This window comes from Ruditapes philippinarum, unplaced genomic scaffold (genome assembly GCF_026571515.1).
Source record: "Ruditapes philippinarum isolate M1 unplaced genomic scaffold, ASM2657151v2 ctg5696_1_1_1_1, whole genome shotgun sequence".
NCBI classification, from domain to species: Eukaryota; Metazoa; Mollusca; class Bivalvia; order Venerida; family Veneridae; genus Ruditapes; species Ruditapes philippinarum.
Genome location: NW_026864013.1, coordinates 14,772 through 33,339, shown reverse-complemented (window position 1 = coordinate 33,339; position 18,568 = coordinate 14,772). Strand labels below are relative to the sequence as shown.

Here is an 18,568-nt window from a genome sequence, read left to right as displayed (position 1 = left end):
CAGACCAGCATGCGCATCCGCGCAGTCTGATCAGGATCCATGCTGTTCGCTTACAAACCCTATGGCAAGTAGAGAAACTAATAGCTAAAATTATGGATCCTGATCAGACAGCACGGATGTGCAGGCTGGTCTGGATCAATGCTGGTCGCAAACGCACTATGTTGGTTTAATTTAATAATATTTTATTGTATATTTTGTACATGATAAATTCACACGATCTAACATCATTATCTTAAGCATACATACAATGTTCATCAAAAGTGTAAGACCAAAAGTTATACAAACATTACCTAGGGTCCTCCCCTAAAGGCTTATCTTGTTGGCTTAATGATAATATAGTAACTGTGATTTTTAGAAATTATTAGATATTTATATTATAAGCGAGATTAGTTTCATGTATTTTAACTGGTAAAAAGAAATCGCTTAACCTAAAAAAACATACTTAAGCTGTATATCATATAAAAAAGATTCGGTTTATTTCGATTACAAAATGAAAAGAACACGACTAGTTTTTGCTGGACTGAAATTTACAAGCCATTGTTTAGACCATGATGTAATTGTGATAAGGTCTTTATTTAGAATTTCTTCCTTATACAAGACATCTTTAGATGAGACTGCCAACGAACTGTCGTCGGCAAAAAATCTAGTCACACTTATCTTATCATCTTAAGAACGCGAAAACTCTGTCTTAAACCCCCCATGTAAGACAAGTCGCGTGCTTTAAATGACGTCATTGACGCGCGCCTTTTATGAATGAATCGCGTTCTTAGGATGACGTCATTTTTCCGTTATGAATGAATTTGTATGTTCATACGCTACTATAAGAAAAAAGTGCGTAATGAGAATATCAATTTTCATAATTTCTGTTCCGAAAATAATTGATATGTAATATGCAAGAAAAAGAATCAAACACCAGTTGTTGGTACAGACGGGAATATCTAGCTCTCGGGTAACTGTTTAGCGGAAACTCGGCAGAGCCTCGTTACCGCCGTAAACAGTTACCCTCGAGCTAGATATTCCGGTCTGTACCGGCAGCCGGTGTAAGATTCTTATAATTCCCGTCTGTACCGACAGCCAGTGTTTGATTCTTTTTCTTGCATATCAATTATTTTCAGAACAGAAATTACGAAAACCTATATTCTCATTACGCACTTTTTTCTTATAGTAGCGTATGAACGTACAACTTCATTCATAACGGTTAAGTGACGTCATCCTAACAACGCAATTCAATTCATTCATAAAAGGCGCGCAGCAATGACGTCATTTTTAAAAAGCACGCGACTTGTCTTACATGGGGGTGTAAGATGGGGTTTTCTAGGACCGGTGTAAACGGTAGATTATAAGAATCTTACACTGGCTGCCGGTACAGACCGGAATATCTAGCTCGAGGGTAACTGTTTACGGCGGTAACGAGGCTCTGCCGAGTTTCCGCTAAACAGTTACCCGAGAGCTAGATATTCCCGTCTGTACCGACAGCCGGTGTTTGATTCTTTTTCTTGCATATTACATATCAATTATTTTCAGAACAGAAATTACGAAAACTGATATTCTCATTACGCACTTTTTTCTTATAGTAGCGTATGAACTTACAACTTCATTCATAACGGTAAAATGACGTCATCCTAAGAACGCAATTCATTCATAAAAGGCGCGCGGCAATGACGTCATTTAAAGCACGCGACTTGTCTTACATGGGGGGTGTAAGACAGAGTTTTCTAGCACCGGTGTAAACGGTAGATAATCCTGTCTGATATGCAAGAAAATCCTGTCTGATATGCAAGAAATGCTGCTCCCCATCACTGGCGTCAGTCGACACAGCAGCAGCCATTACTGTCCTAAAATCTGGTTGCGACCGAGCTGGTTCAGCTTCTTCTACCTGCTCCTCTTGATCCAATGATTCGGATGCTTGTGCTGGTTCAGGTTCTGGAATGAGCCATCGCTCATTTTTTGTCTTCTGATATCTTCTACAGCACTTCTGAAATAAAACCAAAAAAAAAAAATGCATTTGAAAAATAGTCAACATGTTCAACATATTAACTACGCAAAACATCAGTCTGTTGATAGCGCAAATTTTTACCTACGTTTGAAAGTATTAAACAAAAACATGTCTTGCACTTTGTTGTTCGCTTAAGACGTATACCACCTTGGGTTTTGGCCTGGCCTAGCATACTTAACACCTTTCTATATTAATCAGAAATTCGCTTCGAAAACAAATAAAAATAATTTGAGAATGGCTGGCTGCCAATTAGCTAATATACAGTAATTTATAAGTCAACCATTCAAAGCAAAGGTTCAAGTTAGCATGGTTACAGAAGCAACGTACATAATTAACATCCGCGTCTTTAATGTCCTCTGGCCTTTTCTTGATCAACGAGCTGAGTTTTACGGACATCCGGTCTCTCAGCTGTCTAAGGCTCCCCGTAGTATAAACTTCCCTGGCGCTAGGAAGAAAAATATCAAGATTTTCTTTTACTTCCTCCATGATTTCTTGCCAGCTCTTGGGATGGTTCACATACGCTCTTAAGATAAGCAACGTCTCCTCTTTACTTATCTTGACATATTTCCTTCGTCTCTGAAGCAAAGTACCTGAAATAATAATAAGTTAAATGTTTTAAATAAGTCAAATATTTTATCTTGCTTGCTTAACTAGTGTATTATATAATTGTATGGGAAGACCAAAACCAAACAATTTAATTCATTAGCCTGTGAAATGGACACATTTAAAGGCAGTGCTAACAAAACACAGTAAAGCGAGATAAAGAAAGAATAATATAATCAAGCACACTGAAAGGTAAGCATTTTAGTACATCGAATTTTATTTAAATCCACTTACCTCCTTTGTTGCTATCCATTATTTTTTTCTCAAAGATATATAATTCTTTTAACACGTAGCGTAAAAAATTAGTGTAATGTACGAACATTGAACGAAAAACTTGTGTCCAATATTTATTTTACCAAGATATATATGCAGTGCCATTGCTGAAATTAAGAGTCACAAGTCAGTCGGAACGATATGGAGACATCGTCGCAAAGTTTTACCACGTGTTGTAACGATTTGCTATCGGATTAATTCTATGAATGTCGACTGATAATAAAATAATAAGATAAATACGCAACTGCAGTTCATTTTCTTTGTTATTGTGAGACGACCCCTTTCCTTTACGGAATACATATACCTGATAGTGAAACTGTACAGATTCATTTAGCGCACTTACAAATATGTTGTCTAACTAAATAATACAATAGTTAATTAAATATGTTGTGTAACTAAATAATACAGTACTTAGTTAATTAAATATGTTGTCTAACTAAATAATACAGTAGTTATTTTGATATGTTGTCTAACTAAATAATACAGTAGTAGTTAATTAAATATGTTGTCTAACTAAAAAATACAGCACTTAATAATTAAATATGCTGTCTAAATAAATTATACAGTACTTAATTAGTACACATAAAAATCAACCTGCATAGGTACTGAACTATGAGATTTTGTTCGATTAAAAAAGTGTCCATGTCATTAAAAAAATTTGTTTGATGAGTAGCTTTCAACAATTAAACAGAATACTATTACATAATGTATTAAAGTCTACGTCAAGTTTTATTTAAGCAGTTCAGCTCCTGGTTTTTGTTTGTAGATATGGAACTTGGCAGCGGGTAGTTGCCAAACATATTGTAATACACAAGATCCTTCCACGACCTGTTTCTATATTTAGCTTTGTTGATATGGAATTGTCCTTGAAATTCTTCCTCACTTGGTCTCCAGCTTTCTACGGGCTGAAGATGTTGCATCAATTTCTGAAAATAATAAAAAGGCCTAAAATATGTAAGAGCACTAGAACTCCGCTTCATAATTAAATACATATGGAAGTCAGACATCTAAGTCTCCTGCACATAAGGATCACTATATACTCGTACATAATTATATTCCTAACTCATGGAATACGTACAGTATGCAAAAATTTAAGACCTAAGTTGAGTGATTGATTTAAAACGCAAAACTTATGTTTCTTAAAATATGTTCAACTAATCTAATACCTGCCAATACGAAGCCTCTTTTGAAGTATTAACTGTGTAAAGTCCTTGAACTAACATTGGGCTCATTACTATAGCAACGCTGAGCCAGCCCATAACTCTGGCTGTTGAAGGGTAGGTATAATTCCCGTATGACGGCGGTACATATTCCACACAACTTACCAAAAATATAATCTGAAAGAAAATATTGTTTTATGTTAAGGTTGTTTTCTATTAGAGCAAACTGAGGGGAAATAGTCTTTATATTTCCACATTAAATATCAATTATAAATGTATGAAATTAGACATACTAAGATTCAGAAAGGAATAGTTTGTTTTTTTCGTTCAAGGGCAAACATGTTATAATATTGTTATAATACACATAGAACATGTGTGATCGCGCTGACTGTGAATTTATGCTTCATAAAGAGAGCAAATGTAAAAAGTGGTATACAGATATTCACACAAAATAAGAAATTACTATAAGTGTACAAGCAATGAATAACTTCCCCGAAACTGTAACAAGACACCAAAAATATATACTATTTTTAAAGATAAAGTATTAGCATTTTGAGGCAAAATGAGCTTTTAAAATTGTTTTTGATAAAGTAAATGGAGCGGTAATTTCCTGGAATTTAAAAAAAATGACAAATGTTACATTTAAAATTAACAAGGGAAAGCAGCCTCTTCCCACAACAAGTCAACTACTTCAAGCACCGGCATATATAAACACAATTAAATATCGTTAGATTTTTGATACGTTTACTCCTATTACATGAAAAGTTAAAAATCAAAACTTTGATTCTAGAAAAGAGTTGCTCTGGCATCAAGACAAAAATGGTGCACTGCCACAAGATATTTTGATATGATATAGTTCTGAAAAGAACTATGTCATATTTGAAAATTTACATCTAGTCTCAATAAAAAATGCAAGTTATTAGAAGAATTGACAACGTAGCAAACGCAAGAAAAATGTATGACTTAGACCTTTAAAAGATATTCAAATACAAGTCTTCATAATTCAAATTCTTTAGATGACTATCATATATATTAATGAATCCTGACCAGAACAATTAAAGGTGTTATAAATGCTGTAAGGAATCTAAGAAGTCCAGGTATAGGCCTGCCTATCATCATGTGTACGTCGTCACTAAATCTGTCCATACCTAGAAAAAATACCCCGGTATTTTAAAGTGGAAGACAATATCAAATAAAATGTACTATATATATAGTGCAATTATAAGAGCATTGGAATTCTTTAGTTTAAGATATGCAATATTCCAAAAGCATTCTCCGTTTATAGAAATGAATCATCTCGTGTTATCTCACTGCTTTCAAAATGATAACTGGCTATGTCAAATGCCAAGAGTTGCCACACGAGCTAGCAACGGTTAATCATATATCCCCTCGGTTTATTTAGCTACCGTTGATATTAATAACTTCACATATACACGCACTTTGTTCAGTTTCACGATGAAGTAAAGAATTGCGTTAGCTAGTACATCTTGAACGAAAAGTAATTCTAATATTTGAAAATATAACTATAGGAATGTAATCAAATAAAACAAAATCAAATATACAAACCATACACCCAGGCAACGACCACAAGTTGAATAAAAGCAAGTATGGGAACAATCATTGCACCATTGTACCAATCCGTCCATAGGAAAATATAAGCACCTGCCTGTAAAATGTAAATAAACATGTATAAGATTTTCTTTAACATTGTCAACCAATACAACAAATCATTTATGTACAGCTACGTATGTGTAATTGTATCTTTTGGTATCTTCGAAAAATGCACATTATGAGTGGGAAATAGCTTTAACCGGAACACGTTTATGTTGGCAATCAATATAAGGCTGGTCTCCGTGTTTAATAGGACGTTTAAAAAGTGTGCTATGAAATGTGCTATGAAATATCTATAACCAAAAACCATATTTACCCCAGTACACGTGGGCAATGAACAAAGAAAGAATATAACTCCTGTAACAACAAGTGCATGGATCCTGAAACCACGCCGTACCCTCGGGAAAACATCTCCTATCAGCTGCATTAACATGTCCATAGGAACCAGCTGAAATCATGAAAGGAATTAAAGCTTCATATCTCCAGAATATAAACTTTTTTTCAAAAATAAGTGATGGCATAATATCGCTTTTACTATGCATGAATATGAACGCATATACAGTTCAATCAAAGATATACATGTATAAAAATATCAACTGATTGTTCATTAGTGTCCTTTTCTGATTAAAACACATCTTCTTATAATAGGACGCTGATGTGGCTTTTGTTTAATGTAAAACACGGTCACTGTTAATGGCGGCAAATATCGAATGGTGCATTTTAGAGTGGGAGCAAATGTATGTTGACCCGTTGAAATGCATATGTAAATTTATCCAGCTGTGTACATATCATCTTAGGAGAATTTCCTGAGCACCGGGGTAACGTAAAGTGTAAAAAATACTGATAAGATAGTTTTAGAATCGGTGAATTGTCCGAGTTATTGATACCTTTTAGTGTCAAAATCTACGTGAGTTTTTTTTCAAGACGATATTCATCAATATTTTTTTTTTATAAATTGAATACTTCTTCGTAGAATTTATGATTTAAAATAAATAATTATTTATAAAAGATTGATTCATTAATAATGTAGGGTTTATATATGAAGTCTTAACCAGGTCACTATGTCCTCTATGCATAAAAGATACTTCTATTGGAATACTAAGTGGTCTCTGGCCCACATGAAACTATGGTTTACCTGTCCATCAATTCCTGTTAGAATTATAGCTGCCAGAAAACATACAGTCCAGATCTGCGGGAACGGTAGTGACGACAAGGCCGTAATGTATGCTACTATACCAACAGACATGCCTGCAAATATGGGATATGAATTATTGTAATTACACTCTGCTTTAAATAATATATTATTAATGAAGTTTACGCTACAAACAACTTATTAATAGAGAGGAAATTATCGGTAAGACTTAATCGACACTGTAACTGGCTGAACGACCACTGACTCATCTCTTCACATTGAATAACAGCACAAAATCATGTTAAAGTTATTTATGTATTTACTGAGTTTTGTTTTTGGTTTTACAAATAATTTTCCATGAAAATTGCAATTATAAGTTTTTATCATAAAACTTGTACAAGCATTGATAACTACCATGTTTCATTGACGCCAAAAAGATAACATATTGTATTTAACCACGAAAACATTTAAAAGCTGAACGTCTGCCAGAAAACACAGAATTATAGTAATCTTATTCCTAAAATACTGTGTAAAATAATACTTGTATTGATAACATCTGTGACCAAATAGAGGAACAAATGATTTGATTTTCACTCATTTTTTACCCAAGTGCAACAACTAATATCATTCAACCTTGTAATGTAATAAAGCGGCTGCAGGATTAACAGATTAACAAGGAATGTCTTACTTTTATTTAAAGGAGTTTGTGTGGAAATGTTATAAAAGTTCTTCAATAACGCTAAGTAGTTTCTTACAATTATATTTTAGAATGGCTATGTGCAATGTATATGTATAAATTTTATGTATTGATATAATGAATCGTACAATGATAACAAATAAAAGATTAAACTAAATTCATCAAGACAATAGAGCATACCGTTTTCATGTCCCTTGTTTTATCATTATATGGAAAGATCACATTAAGCTAGTAAAATTGATCAGGTTTGTAATAAATAACAGAAGTGGATAACGTTCATGACACAAATTGAGACGATGTGCAAGCACTGTTACCAAAAAACGAACAACTGTGAGAATGTGTTTAGCTCCGGAAAAGCACATTTTAATACACATTAGACAACCGACATTTTTTAATTATCATAAAACTAACAGATACACAATTTTAAATACTGTTTTAAAGCTGATAATTGATAATTACAAAAATATAGGCAACAGGTTCATCGCTTGTGCCCTCATCGTAGATTTTTGGTAGCCAGGTTCGGCTAAAATAGCTAGAACTGGCTAAAATATCCACTTATGGAGTTTGTACCAGCCTGTTGAAGATAGCTTTGTCGACCTTTGCCTCTCATTGAAATTGGTTGCTTTTTACCGGGTTCTTATTTATAATATATAATCACTTAATCTTTTAAGTTATATCTCTGCAATTCTTTAAATTAAAAAATAAAATTAAAGAAATATACATGTAATAAAAAGCTTATCTCACTTACATCTTCTTGTCTATCTTGCAGTAAATATGGCGTGTTCCCGCCAATATGGAACCTCTAAGTTCTAAGAGCTAAGACCTAAGTTCTAAGATCTATGTTCTAAGATCTAAGATCTAAGATCTAACTTCTAACTTCTATCTCAAAACGGCCTCAATGGTACGGAAGCCCATTGAGGCCGTTTTGAGTTAGAAGTTAGAACTTAGATGTTAGATCTTAGAACCTTAGGTCTTAGCCCTTAGAACTTAGATGTTCCGTATAGGCATGAAAACGCCATATTAACTGCAATATAGATAAGAAGATGTGAGATAAACTTTTTGATATATTTCTTTATTTTTCTATTTTTTTATTCAAAGAATTGCAGAGATATAGCTAGAACGTTAAAAGATTAGGTGATTATATCTTATATATAAGGACCAGGTAAAAACAACCAATTTCAATAGGAGACAAAGGTCGACCAAGCTATCTTCAACAAGCTGGGACAAATTGACTCCGTAAGTAGCTATTTTAGCCAGTGCCGAACCTGGCTAACAAAAAAATCTTCGATGAGGGACACAAGCTTTAAAACTGATATATCTGTTGTCTGTAACCCAAATTATCATATTTGAAAAAGTATTTAAAAATGTGTAACTAACAGTTTTATAATAATTAAAAACTGTTGATTTTCTTATGTTTATTAAAATAATTTGATTATTTTTTCTATTGCAGAATCTTCTTTATCCCTTTTCCTGATTATTAAAATGGACTCTAAATTAGCGTGGAGGTTTGGACTTTGGCTGTTTGTTTTTACACCACTAACAAGTGTTGTAATAAAAGATTTAGCTGTCATTCTCAGAAGGGCTAGAACTGATTAACTTTGTGTGGCATGTAAATTGTAACGACAAGTTAAAGCCATGTTGATTGTGCATCCTCGGAGCGATCTGTACATTCCACCCATCATATGATCAAATAGCGACAACTCGCCGGCAGTGATAGCGTCATAATACGCATATGAATTGAAAATAATTCAACGCTAGCATTGCTTCAACCCATATTCCAGCTTTAACGGCACATAACGAGTAGCAAGGTTGAACAGTTTTATGCATGGAAAGAGTGTAGCAAATCAGCGTTTAGAATCCTGGCAAGGATTACTTCGTAAACAAGGTTGCACTGGCGGATATCATTTTTCAAGTATCTTATTGATTTCAAAGTTTCGACATAACAAATCGTGTACATATGGAATGTCTTATTATGGACTTGATCCAAGCAGAACTCTACATGACAAGCGAAATCCAAAAGAATATTGAAATACTTTACGGAATGTATTTTGTACCTGGAATCTATGGTGGGCATAACTGTGATCATCGTGTTGATCAAGAAGACATAAAGATATGCCAAAACTTTTTACTAAAGGGCCTCATTAAAACCGAGAAACTTGTTCGAGTGTTGTCGCCGAATAACGGAAAGTTTTTGATAGCCATTAAACGTACCTTGAATTTTTACAGATGATTGTGGAACATTTTTACAATGACTTACAATGAACATGCAATTGGGTTTCGTGTTGGCATTCATAATTATTAATTATAGATTATATTATTTTTTGATTATTATTTTGATTATATTGTTAATGATTTATTGTAATTTTAACATCAGATTTATGTGATTTCAGTCTGTCCTAATAATATACATGTACTTTGTGCTAAATGATGCCAGGAATGTTGTTGAAAAACCTATTGAACTGTTTCAAGATAACTGTTAATGAGGATGGTTACGTCTGGTGAAGTCAAAGCTTCAATAAATGGTCCTATCAAATTGTGTGTTTATTCTACATTTAAAATTACAAGTATGTACACTTTGCATCAGCGGTCAATGCTTCCGTGTATCCATTTCTACAAGGTCAAGATCACAATGACCACTTAAATTAAAGTTAACCATTGCCTTAATTTTAACGAAGTGCACTTCTGTTTTAATATTTGATGAAATCATCAGCGGTTTGATACTGATTGGGGTTACCATGATATATAAGTATATTAAAATACAAGGATTTGTCTTAATATATAGTATTGAAAAAATGCCATTTGATATAATTTCCTAAGGTGTTCTGCACAAATGATCGATGGTGTGACCTGCTCTTGACTACAAATTGGAGCCATAATTATATTCAAAAGGAATCGCATTACTGAATAGGCACAATATAATTTTACAAAGAAAGAATATGGTCGTCATATTGGCAGGGTACTGAATGATGGCTTATCAAGCAATTGTTGCATAACTAGTTATAATACTAGATGTAAAGCGTGCAAATGATTATGAAAGAACTAAAAGCGATTTTTTAAAAAAAAAACGTCATGCCATTATTGTGGCTATAGTTGCATATTCCCTTAAATTTCAGTGACAACAAGGCAAATTACAGATTGCAAAAAGTATTTTTGTTTAATATGCAGTACAATTTATGATTGTTTTTTTTTTGTTTTTTTTTTTTTTGGGGGGGGGTGGGTGGATTTTCTTTGTGTCGGCCTTTTTATCAAATAAGCATCAGCATCAGAAGAACCATATCAACTGATGTCACGCGATTCATCTGCACTTGCACTTGTTACCACGTATGTTTAAATGTGCGGGCCAATGCGGTCAGACAAAATCAAAGTACAAAGGGCCGTGTCAGTGAAGGACCTCCAAAGTGGCCTTAACGTGGTCCAAATATCTTAGAACTTAGATATTAGAACTTAGGCATTAGAACTTAGTTCTTAGAACTTAGACATTAGAACTTAGACATTAGAACTTAGACATTAGAACATAAACATTAGAACTTAGTGATTAGAACTTAGTGATTAGAACTTAGTGATTAAAACTTATACATTAGAACTTATACATTAGAACTTAGTTATTATAACTTAAAAAATCGGTTTTGAAAAAGCTAAAAGAAGGAAAGATAACTCCGTTCTCAAACATTAAACTTTATTCAAGTTACAGTAAACTGCAAAACATGATACAAGACACTTATCTCATTAATTACAAAAAAGAATATCCACAATCTTATCACCAACAAGAATATCACAAGAACTTGTCAATGGCATACACCGGTGCAGTGCGTGCACACTCAAGAAATAGTTAATACTTCAGCTCTTTTACAATAATATTTATGGTAAAGATCAATGATATCTGTAGGTCTACAACAACTATTCATAGGAAAAAGATGTTCCTTTGATCTCAGGGATACCATGAGACAAAATGTCAAGAAATGCTAAAGTTAAGGTAAAATCCAATAAAATCTAGTTCCACCAAATTTCTCTTATATTGAAGAGACTCCAAACCAAGCTGTTAAGTGTACGATGGTTGTTCTTGTAAGCATGGTTCAGATGAAATAAAACAAAATACTTATTTCTAAAAGTTTTGTTAAAAGATTTGAAAAATATAGCGTTTCTTAATCCTTCAGTTATATACAAAACATACATGCACATGAACTTGAAAATTAAACCAGAACGATGAACTAAGAACTTTGATAAACATTTCTGTAAAATGCCTTTGTTTAATGTTTCAATGAAGTATGACGCTATCATTGCGGGGAGTTGTTACTGTTTGATACTTCGAGACATAAAATGGGTCGACTGTACCCGTCGATCGCTCCCTGGATGCAGAATCCATATGGCTTTAACTTTTCGTAACAATTTAGATGACACATATCTTCGCCGAGATGATTTGTGGCTTTGTGTTCATTAGTTCCTTCGGGATCGATTTGTGGCATTAGCCTCATTACAGAATCCATAGACATTGCAACTGGTAGTCAGGCTCTAATTTGTGCAACATCGATCGAAACCTAAACACTTGACACTCCTCAGGATTCCTTCAATAATTGGGTCCCTTACTTCGTCCTTATAGGTGTACGTGTTTTGCGTCAGACAAGATTGTTAGCCTTGTAAAATAAACTATGAATAAGTAATTTGTAATCAGTTCTCAAAATTGTTTTAAGTGTGCCCCTGAGAATGACAGCTAAATCCATGATCACAAACACTAGATACTGGTGTATAAACAGCCCCAATGCCAAACATCCATGCCCATGTAGACACCATTTTCGTTGTCCTTGAAAGGAATAAAGAAGATTCTGCAATAGGAAATAATAATTCAAATTATTTTGTACACAATTACGAAACCAACAAAACTGACAGTTACACAATTTTTAAATTCTGTCAAAAGGTGGGGAATTACACTCTAAGACAGGCAATATATTATCAGTTTTGACGCTTGTGTCCCTCGTCGTAGTGTTATTTGTTGCAAATGTTCTGGTATAAATAGCTACAATGGGGCTAAGAAGCCTCCTTTGCCTCCTTTTTGAAATTTATTGTTTTTTACACCCTTTTTTAAAATTATACATATAAAATCACCTAATCTTTTAACGTAATAGCTATATCGCGCTGCAATTCTTAAAAACAAAAAATATAATTAAAGTAATATAATTACAAGTTTACCTCACATACATCTTCATGTCTATCTTGCAGTCAATATGGCGTTTTCCCGCCTTTACGGAACCTATAAGTTCTAAGAGCTAAGACCTAAGTTCTAAGATCTAAGTTCTAAGATCTAACATCTAAGTTCTAACTTCTAACTCAAAATGGCCTCAATGGGCTTCCGTACAATGGGCTTCCGTAATTTTCCGCTTCGTTCGGTATATGTTGTTTTCACAATTATTTTGTAAAACAAAAGTTATAGCGAACTTGCAACTCGAAGCGGGCTAGAATTGTTATGAAATTTTGTGGATACGACGCAGTTCATATTGCTTTATCCATCGTTTTTCCATCAAATCAATTATATACTAATTTTTAGAGTTTACCATAAACTTCAAAATATAATTTTGCATCATGTACTAAAATTTCATTAAAAAGAAATATTTATTTTCCGAGAAATAATAATATGTACGAAATGATACGACGCAGTTGAAAATAAAATATGATACGACGCAGTTGTAGTTTTGGTATTCTTTTCAACATGGATAATTTTGGCTATATATGTCTATTTCACCGGATAATCACTTGTGCTAGATAAAAAATCTAAGATCATTCGCAGTTTATAGCAATGTTCTTTTAGAAAGCATTGTGTCATGTCCAATTTAGATTGCAGAAGCTACTTTTCAGTTAAACATGAACATGTTACTTAATTTCTCATATAATATCTGAAATAATTTCTTATATTTTCCTATATGTTCACTTTTATCCGTATTTTTTGTTGGCAAAAATATAGAAGTCTATGAACTTGAATCACAAAATTCATTTTGGCTAGCTACGCTCTTAGTAAACTGTGGGTCTGCATGTTCTATGCGATGACTGCTTTTTGTGGTTTTATTTCAAACTTTCACTCTACACTTTAGTTTTACTAGGGTTAAGGACCTCAGGTGCGCCTTTGTGCATTATTTCAGGCAAAATGTTACACCTGCAGAGAACCATTAGCTTACGAAAGAATCAGAAGTCCCTAGTGGTTTTCAAATTCACAGCAGTTAAGTCGGACACACCTCTCTGATTTTTTCCCACAAATTTGTTAACCATCGTCTTAAATGTCAGCCGTACAAGTAAGCAGTTTTTTAATAAACCTCTGGCATGAAGTTTGAAGATTACAAGTATTTAAATTAATTATAAAGTGAATAACATTTAAATTTTTGTTAAAATAAAATATTTCCCTACTGTTTAAGATTACTTTTTACTTTGATATTTCGTTTAAAAAAGGATATGTCAGTGGCTTGAATAGCATATAATTATTTTTCAATGTAAACAGGGGGTAATCCTCTTTGAAGACATTTTCTGAAGAAAAAAAATGTTTTATGTGTCAGTCAATTCATTATCAAATAAAAATCACACTTTAGTATAAAGATATGTTAAGATGCCTTCTCTTTAGTCTGTGGAAAATTCAATGCGATAATCTGACCTAAGTTTTCTCATCCTGGCTTTAATCTAATATAGTAAAACATCTTCAATATACTATTGAAACATCATGTCGTGCATATATCTGTATCAAATTTATCGGTGCAAAGCGTAAAATACCTTTGCAAAACGGACACCTACTTTACAAAATAGTTTTTTGTTTTATCTTTTGTGACCCGAATTTGAAAATTTAAAGTTTATTAATGACACTATGGTGCGAATCCAGAAAATACATTCCGTAAACCTGTTCTCATCGTCGATTAAGAAATGCAATACGACAAAATCAGCGGTAAAGTTCCACGGCGCTGAACATAAAAATGATTGAACGAAACTTATGCAGTACTTGCAAAAATATATCGTAGCTTAACCATTTATCATATAATTTAAAAAAAAATATTGTTCAGAATAAATGACCATTTTTCCTGATCATGTATTAAAAGAGGAATAATACTTTATTTCAAATACCGATTTAAGTTTCTAATAATAAAGCTCATCTTTTCTCACTGATTATTAAGAAAATTAATTCAATAAAATCGGCGTGTAAAAGACATTATAAGTAATATCGGACTTGTCGCAAATTGTTGTAAATTATACAAAGGAAGCCATCTAATTTGCGCATATGAAAAATGTAACCCCCCCCCCCCATTAGTTTCGAACTCATGGGAACAAGTTTATAGGCATGCTAAGGCAGCACTTAAACACGTACGTTGCAATATGGGTGTGCGATCACGGGTTTCAATGTATTTGATAAACATTTTTCGGAATTTGTAGATGCTTATGACAGGTGCTAAAAATGCGACCGAAAAAATGAGGCCTTAATAGAATTTTCCATTTTAGTGGTACCAATGAGTGACTTCTGCTCTCGACTTAAGTTATATAGGTCACTTGTGCGCATTCATAATGATCAAAAATTTGCAAACAAGAAATGTTGTTGGACTTTACTAGCATACTTGAACTAATATGCAGCCTGCAATGAAAATACAACTGCGTCGTATCATATTTTATTTTCAACTGCGTCGTATCATTTCGTATAAATTATTGTTTTCTTGGAAAATAAACATTTCTTTTTAATAAAATCTTAGTACATGATGCAAAATTATATTTTGAAGTTTATGGTGAATTCTGAAATGAGTAAATAATTGATTTGAAGGAAAAAACGATAGATAAAGCAATATGAACTGCGTCGTATACACAAAACTTCATAAAAATTCTGCTCCGCTTCGAGTTGCAAGTTCGCTATAATTTTTGTTATACAAAATAATTGTACAAACATCATATACCGGACGAAGCGGAAAATAGTGGAGCGTGTTAATACATATATTTGGTTTTCAGTCATTTCCAACAAAAAGAGTTATAAACAAAAACATACCTTTTTCGTTCCAAGATGGCGGCGTTTGTTTACATTTTGTAGGATACGACGCAGTTTTGATTCCCAGCCCTGAATAAAAAAGGGCCATAACTTTGAAAAAAAAATGAAATCAAATGCACAACTAGACATGGCATTGGTAATTCCTGTTAAGTTTTTATGAAAGTGACAACCGTCTTTGTAGCTGGCAACACGAAAAAAAACACACCTTGTTATTCAAGGACCATATGTCAGCCTAAATCATTCAATCCTTGAAAATCTGTAAATTATATAAAGTACTTGAGCTACCATTCAATCCTGTAAAGTTTCAACGAAATTGCATTAATAAGTGTTATAAGAGGAGTCAGACAAACATCAAAAATAAATTAATTAAAGGGCGTAACTCTAAAAATATCATTGAACCGGAAAATGCCGACGATATGCACATCTAGACTTGGTACTGATCATTCCTGTAAAAAAGATGAAATTGCACTTGTATCCCCGACGAACAGACGACGAGAAGTGATACTTATATGTCGCCACTACTCGATCTGTAAAGGTGACACAAAAAATGATGTAAACATCATATAAAACAATGACGTGACCAGCATATCAAACATTGATCTAAACAACTTATTGATAAATGACATGACCAATGATGAATGATGTAAGCAGCATATAAAAGAATGATGTGCGAATGATACGGAGAGAGTTTTTTTTTTTTTAAAAAAAGCTTTACAAGCTTCCAACTCAATCCGTTAATTTTTATTTTATGTATTTATTATGTAAATGTGTGAATTATAAATAAAATAAGAATGATGTAAACAACATTTTAACCAATTATGTAAACAAAACACATGTATAAAAATAGTATATGACGCCACAAACATCTAAATCATTGATGTTTACAACATACAAATAGTCACATGCAGACAAATAAAAGAGTGATGTGACTAACCTGTAAAACAAAGATGTTAGAACAGATCGACAAACATTTGAAAACGATCGCACACGCACGTTCACAAGAACAAACAACTTTAACAAGAGCGCGCAGATACACAGGATAGTAGTAACACTACCCGTACACGGATGGGAGATAGTAAATCAGATACTTTTGATATAAACAAGATTCGTTTCAGTTTAAGCTGCTTTAACATTTTTATTATTATAAAAAAAATATTACATGCATATATATTATAATTATGTATAATTTATATGTTATGACAGTTTTTACTGACTGTCTACTTGTCTGAAGCTTTTGATAAATTCAAACACGTCGATTTTGAAAACAGATTTTTTTTATCAAAATATCGGTACGATATCATAAACAACATTTCCAGATATGCAAATAAAATAAACTATGAAACACTTCCTGATCGTCTGATAAACAATATATAGCAAAGCTACATTCGTAACCGACATTTGCAAATACTGTCCTTGACAAACTTTTTAAATTGCGTGTTAAAATAACACAAAATGTATGGGTTGACTGCGTTATTAAGCATGAACGACCGTAATGCTATTTGTATACCAACACTGAATTCTTGTTCGGGTGTATTTGAATTTCTTTTAACAGCTAAGTTCACGATGAAGTATGGCACAAAGCAAAGAATACTCGCCACTGTCAATACAATCATCATAATCGCTATCTTTCTTTCAATCGCATCGGCGTGTTTTCGCTTAGTATGAGCGTCGTGCTCTTTACCAACATTGTTTGCTTTGTTAGGGGAATGTGTGGTGTCGCGGTCACCCTCTACCGTGAAAAATTGCACTTTCTTCTCTGGGTCATTGTTTGGAGTAGACGTAGAAATGTTGACGTCATCAGTGTCCTCTTGGATTGTGGAAGAAGCAGTTTCGGCCATCGAACTATTATAAACGCGTCTTATGCCAGTAGATTCAGATTCAGACATACTACATTTTACGTCGGATAAGTAAGTGTGACTTTCCTTAAGTTTTCTTTGTATCCAAATTTCTCTTGCAACAAAGGTATATAAGATAGCCGTTGTAGATATAACAATTATAAACGTTGCCAAATCAATCAATTGGAATACAGTGACGACCGTTTTCATGTGTACGTCTCTTGTATGAGTACAGTAAAAGCCTCGTATCGTTTTATTTTCCTTTGTGTGAGTAAGATTCACTTGAACAACATCTAAAATAGCGAAATCCCGCACTGATAAAATAACAGCTAGAAATAGCAGTAAAGCTACGCCAATCCTTGCTGATTTTAACGTCAGCTGCCACGATTGCCGACGACAGATTTTTCTAAATCTGTCAACACAGATCAAAATCAAAATGAAAGCTGATCCAATCACTAAGGTATGGTTTGTGAAATACATAATCTTGCAGCCAATGACGTTCTCAAAAGTGATTGTAAAACATAATTCAATTATTTCATCGCAGAACACAACACATGTTATCAAATCTGTAACTGCAAGTGCTGTTATTAAGCTATTTGTAGTAGTTTTCTGAGTTTTAAATCCATAGTACGCAATTGAGAACAAATTTCCAGAAATGCCAACTAACATCACGAACGCTGAATACGCAATAGCTGGAGCATATTCTCGTATTTTTTGTCCATTTAACTCCTCTAAAAGTTTCGCGTTTTCTTCTGTATCATACATCTTTCAATGCGTTATGAGAGAAAAAAATCCACTATCAGATTATACAACTGTCCCGCATTTAAGTAAATGCGTTTACCATTTAGAAGTCATGCCCAAATAAAATGTGTAACGATACTGTCTCTAATTCTTATTTTCTACCAGTGTATAAGTGAAATTTAAATCGACAAATTATAAAATATATATTTTTTTTTTATTAAAAAAAATCAGACATCAATTTTATCTATCTGCTCAACTCCCCTCACATTTGTAAGATGCAAGTGATGCATGTCGGCGAATGCTCTATATATCACGATTATGAAGCCGGACGTTAATATACATATATAGTGTACTTTAATTTTCTCTTTGCATACTACAAATTAAACTAAACAGAGTGTTTTACATTTTTCAATTGCGGAAGTTTAACAATTGAAAATTAAAATGAGTAAACAAATGACTCTCACGCCTTTAATGTGAAAACGGAATTCCTAAAACTTGTTCAATGAAAACAACAAAATTATTCG

General features: G+C 33.2%; 3 protein-coding genes across 3 annotated transcripts; all 3 read right to left on the bottom strand.

Moving 5' to 3' along the window:
- Positions 1 to 3,131: 3,131 nt before the first annotated feature.
- On the bottom strand, positions 3,132 to 5,645 carry LOC132724090 (sodium-dependent nutrient amino acid transporter 1-like). The gene is made up of 4 exons (XM_060708900.1): positions 5,599 to 5,645; positions 5,080 to 5,180; positions 4,039 to 4,209; positions 3,132 to 3,798 (listed from the first exon to the last, which is right to left on the bottom strand). The coding sequence occupies exons 2-4, from the start codon at positions 5,176 to 5,178 to the stop codon at positions 3,595 to 3,597; spliced, it is 474 nt and encodes a 157-aa protein (XP_060564883.1). The 5' UTR covers positions 5,179 to 5,180; positions 5,599 to 5,645; the 3' UTR covers positions 3,132 to 3,594.
- On the bottom strand, positions 5,585 to 16,518 carry LOC132724099 (sodium- and chloride-dependent GABA transporter 2-like). The gene is made up of 5 exons (XM_060708911.1): positions 16,403 to 16,518; positions 15,469 to 15,995; positions 6,779 to 6,891; positions 5,960 to 6,091; positions 5,585 to 5,698 (listed from the first exon to the last, which is right to left on the bottom strand). The coding sequence occupies exons 2-5, from the start codon at positions 15,554 to 15,556 to the stop codon at positions 5,585 to 5,587; spliced, it is 447 nt and encodes a 148-aa protein (XP_060564894.1). The 5' UTR covers positions 15,557 to 15,995; positions 16,403 to 16,518.
- Positions 16,519 to 16,589: 71 nt separating this feature from the next.
- LOC132724088 (D(2) dopamine receptor-like) lies at positions 16,590 to 18,319 on the bottom strand. The gene has a single exon (XM_060708899.1). It carries the CDS (start codon positions 18,066 to 18,068, stop codon positions 16,848 to 16,850), a length of 1,221 nt encoding a protein of 406 aa, XP_060564882.1. The 5' UTR covers positions 18,069 to 18,319; the 3' UTR covers positions 16,590 to 16,847.
- Between the last annotated feature and the right edge of the window lie 249 nt (positions 18,320 to 18,568).

Coding starts and splice junctions, on each gene's coding strand:
- LOC132724090 (XM_060708900.1), bottom strand. CDS start 5,178: ATGGACAGATTTAGTGACGACGTACACATGATGATAGGCAGGCCTATA. Junction 4,210..5,079: donor TAACACCTTTAATTGTTCTG/GTCAGGATTCAT, acceptor ATTTTCTTTCAG/ATTATATTTTTGGTAAGTTG. Junction 3,799..4,038: donor AAGAGGCTTCGTATTGGCAG/GTATTAGATTAG, acceptor TATTATTTTCAG/AAATTGATGCAACATCTTCA.
- LOC132724099 (XM_060708911.1), bottom strand. CDS start 15,556: ATGGCCCTTTTTTATTCAGGGCTGGGAATCAAAACTGCGTCGTATCCT. Junction 6,092..6,778: donor TAACAGGAATTGATGGACAG/GTAAACCATAGT, acceptor TCATGATTTCAG/CTGGTTCCTATGGACATGTT. Junction 5,699..5,959: donor CATTGCCCACGTGTACTGGG/GTAAATATGGTT, acceptor TACATTTTACAG/GCAGGTGCTTATATTTTCCT.
- LOC132724088 (XM_060708899.1), bottom strand. CDS start 18,068: ATGTATGATACAGAAGAAAACGCGAAACTTTTAGAGGAGTTAAATGGA.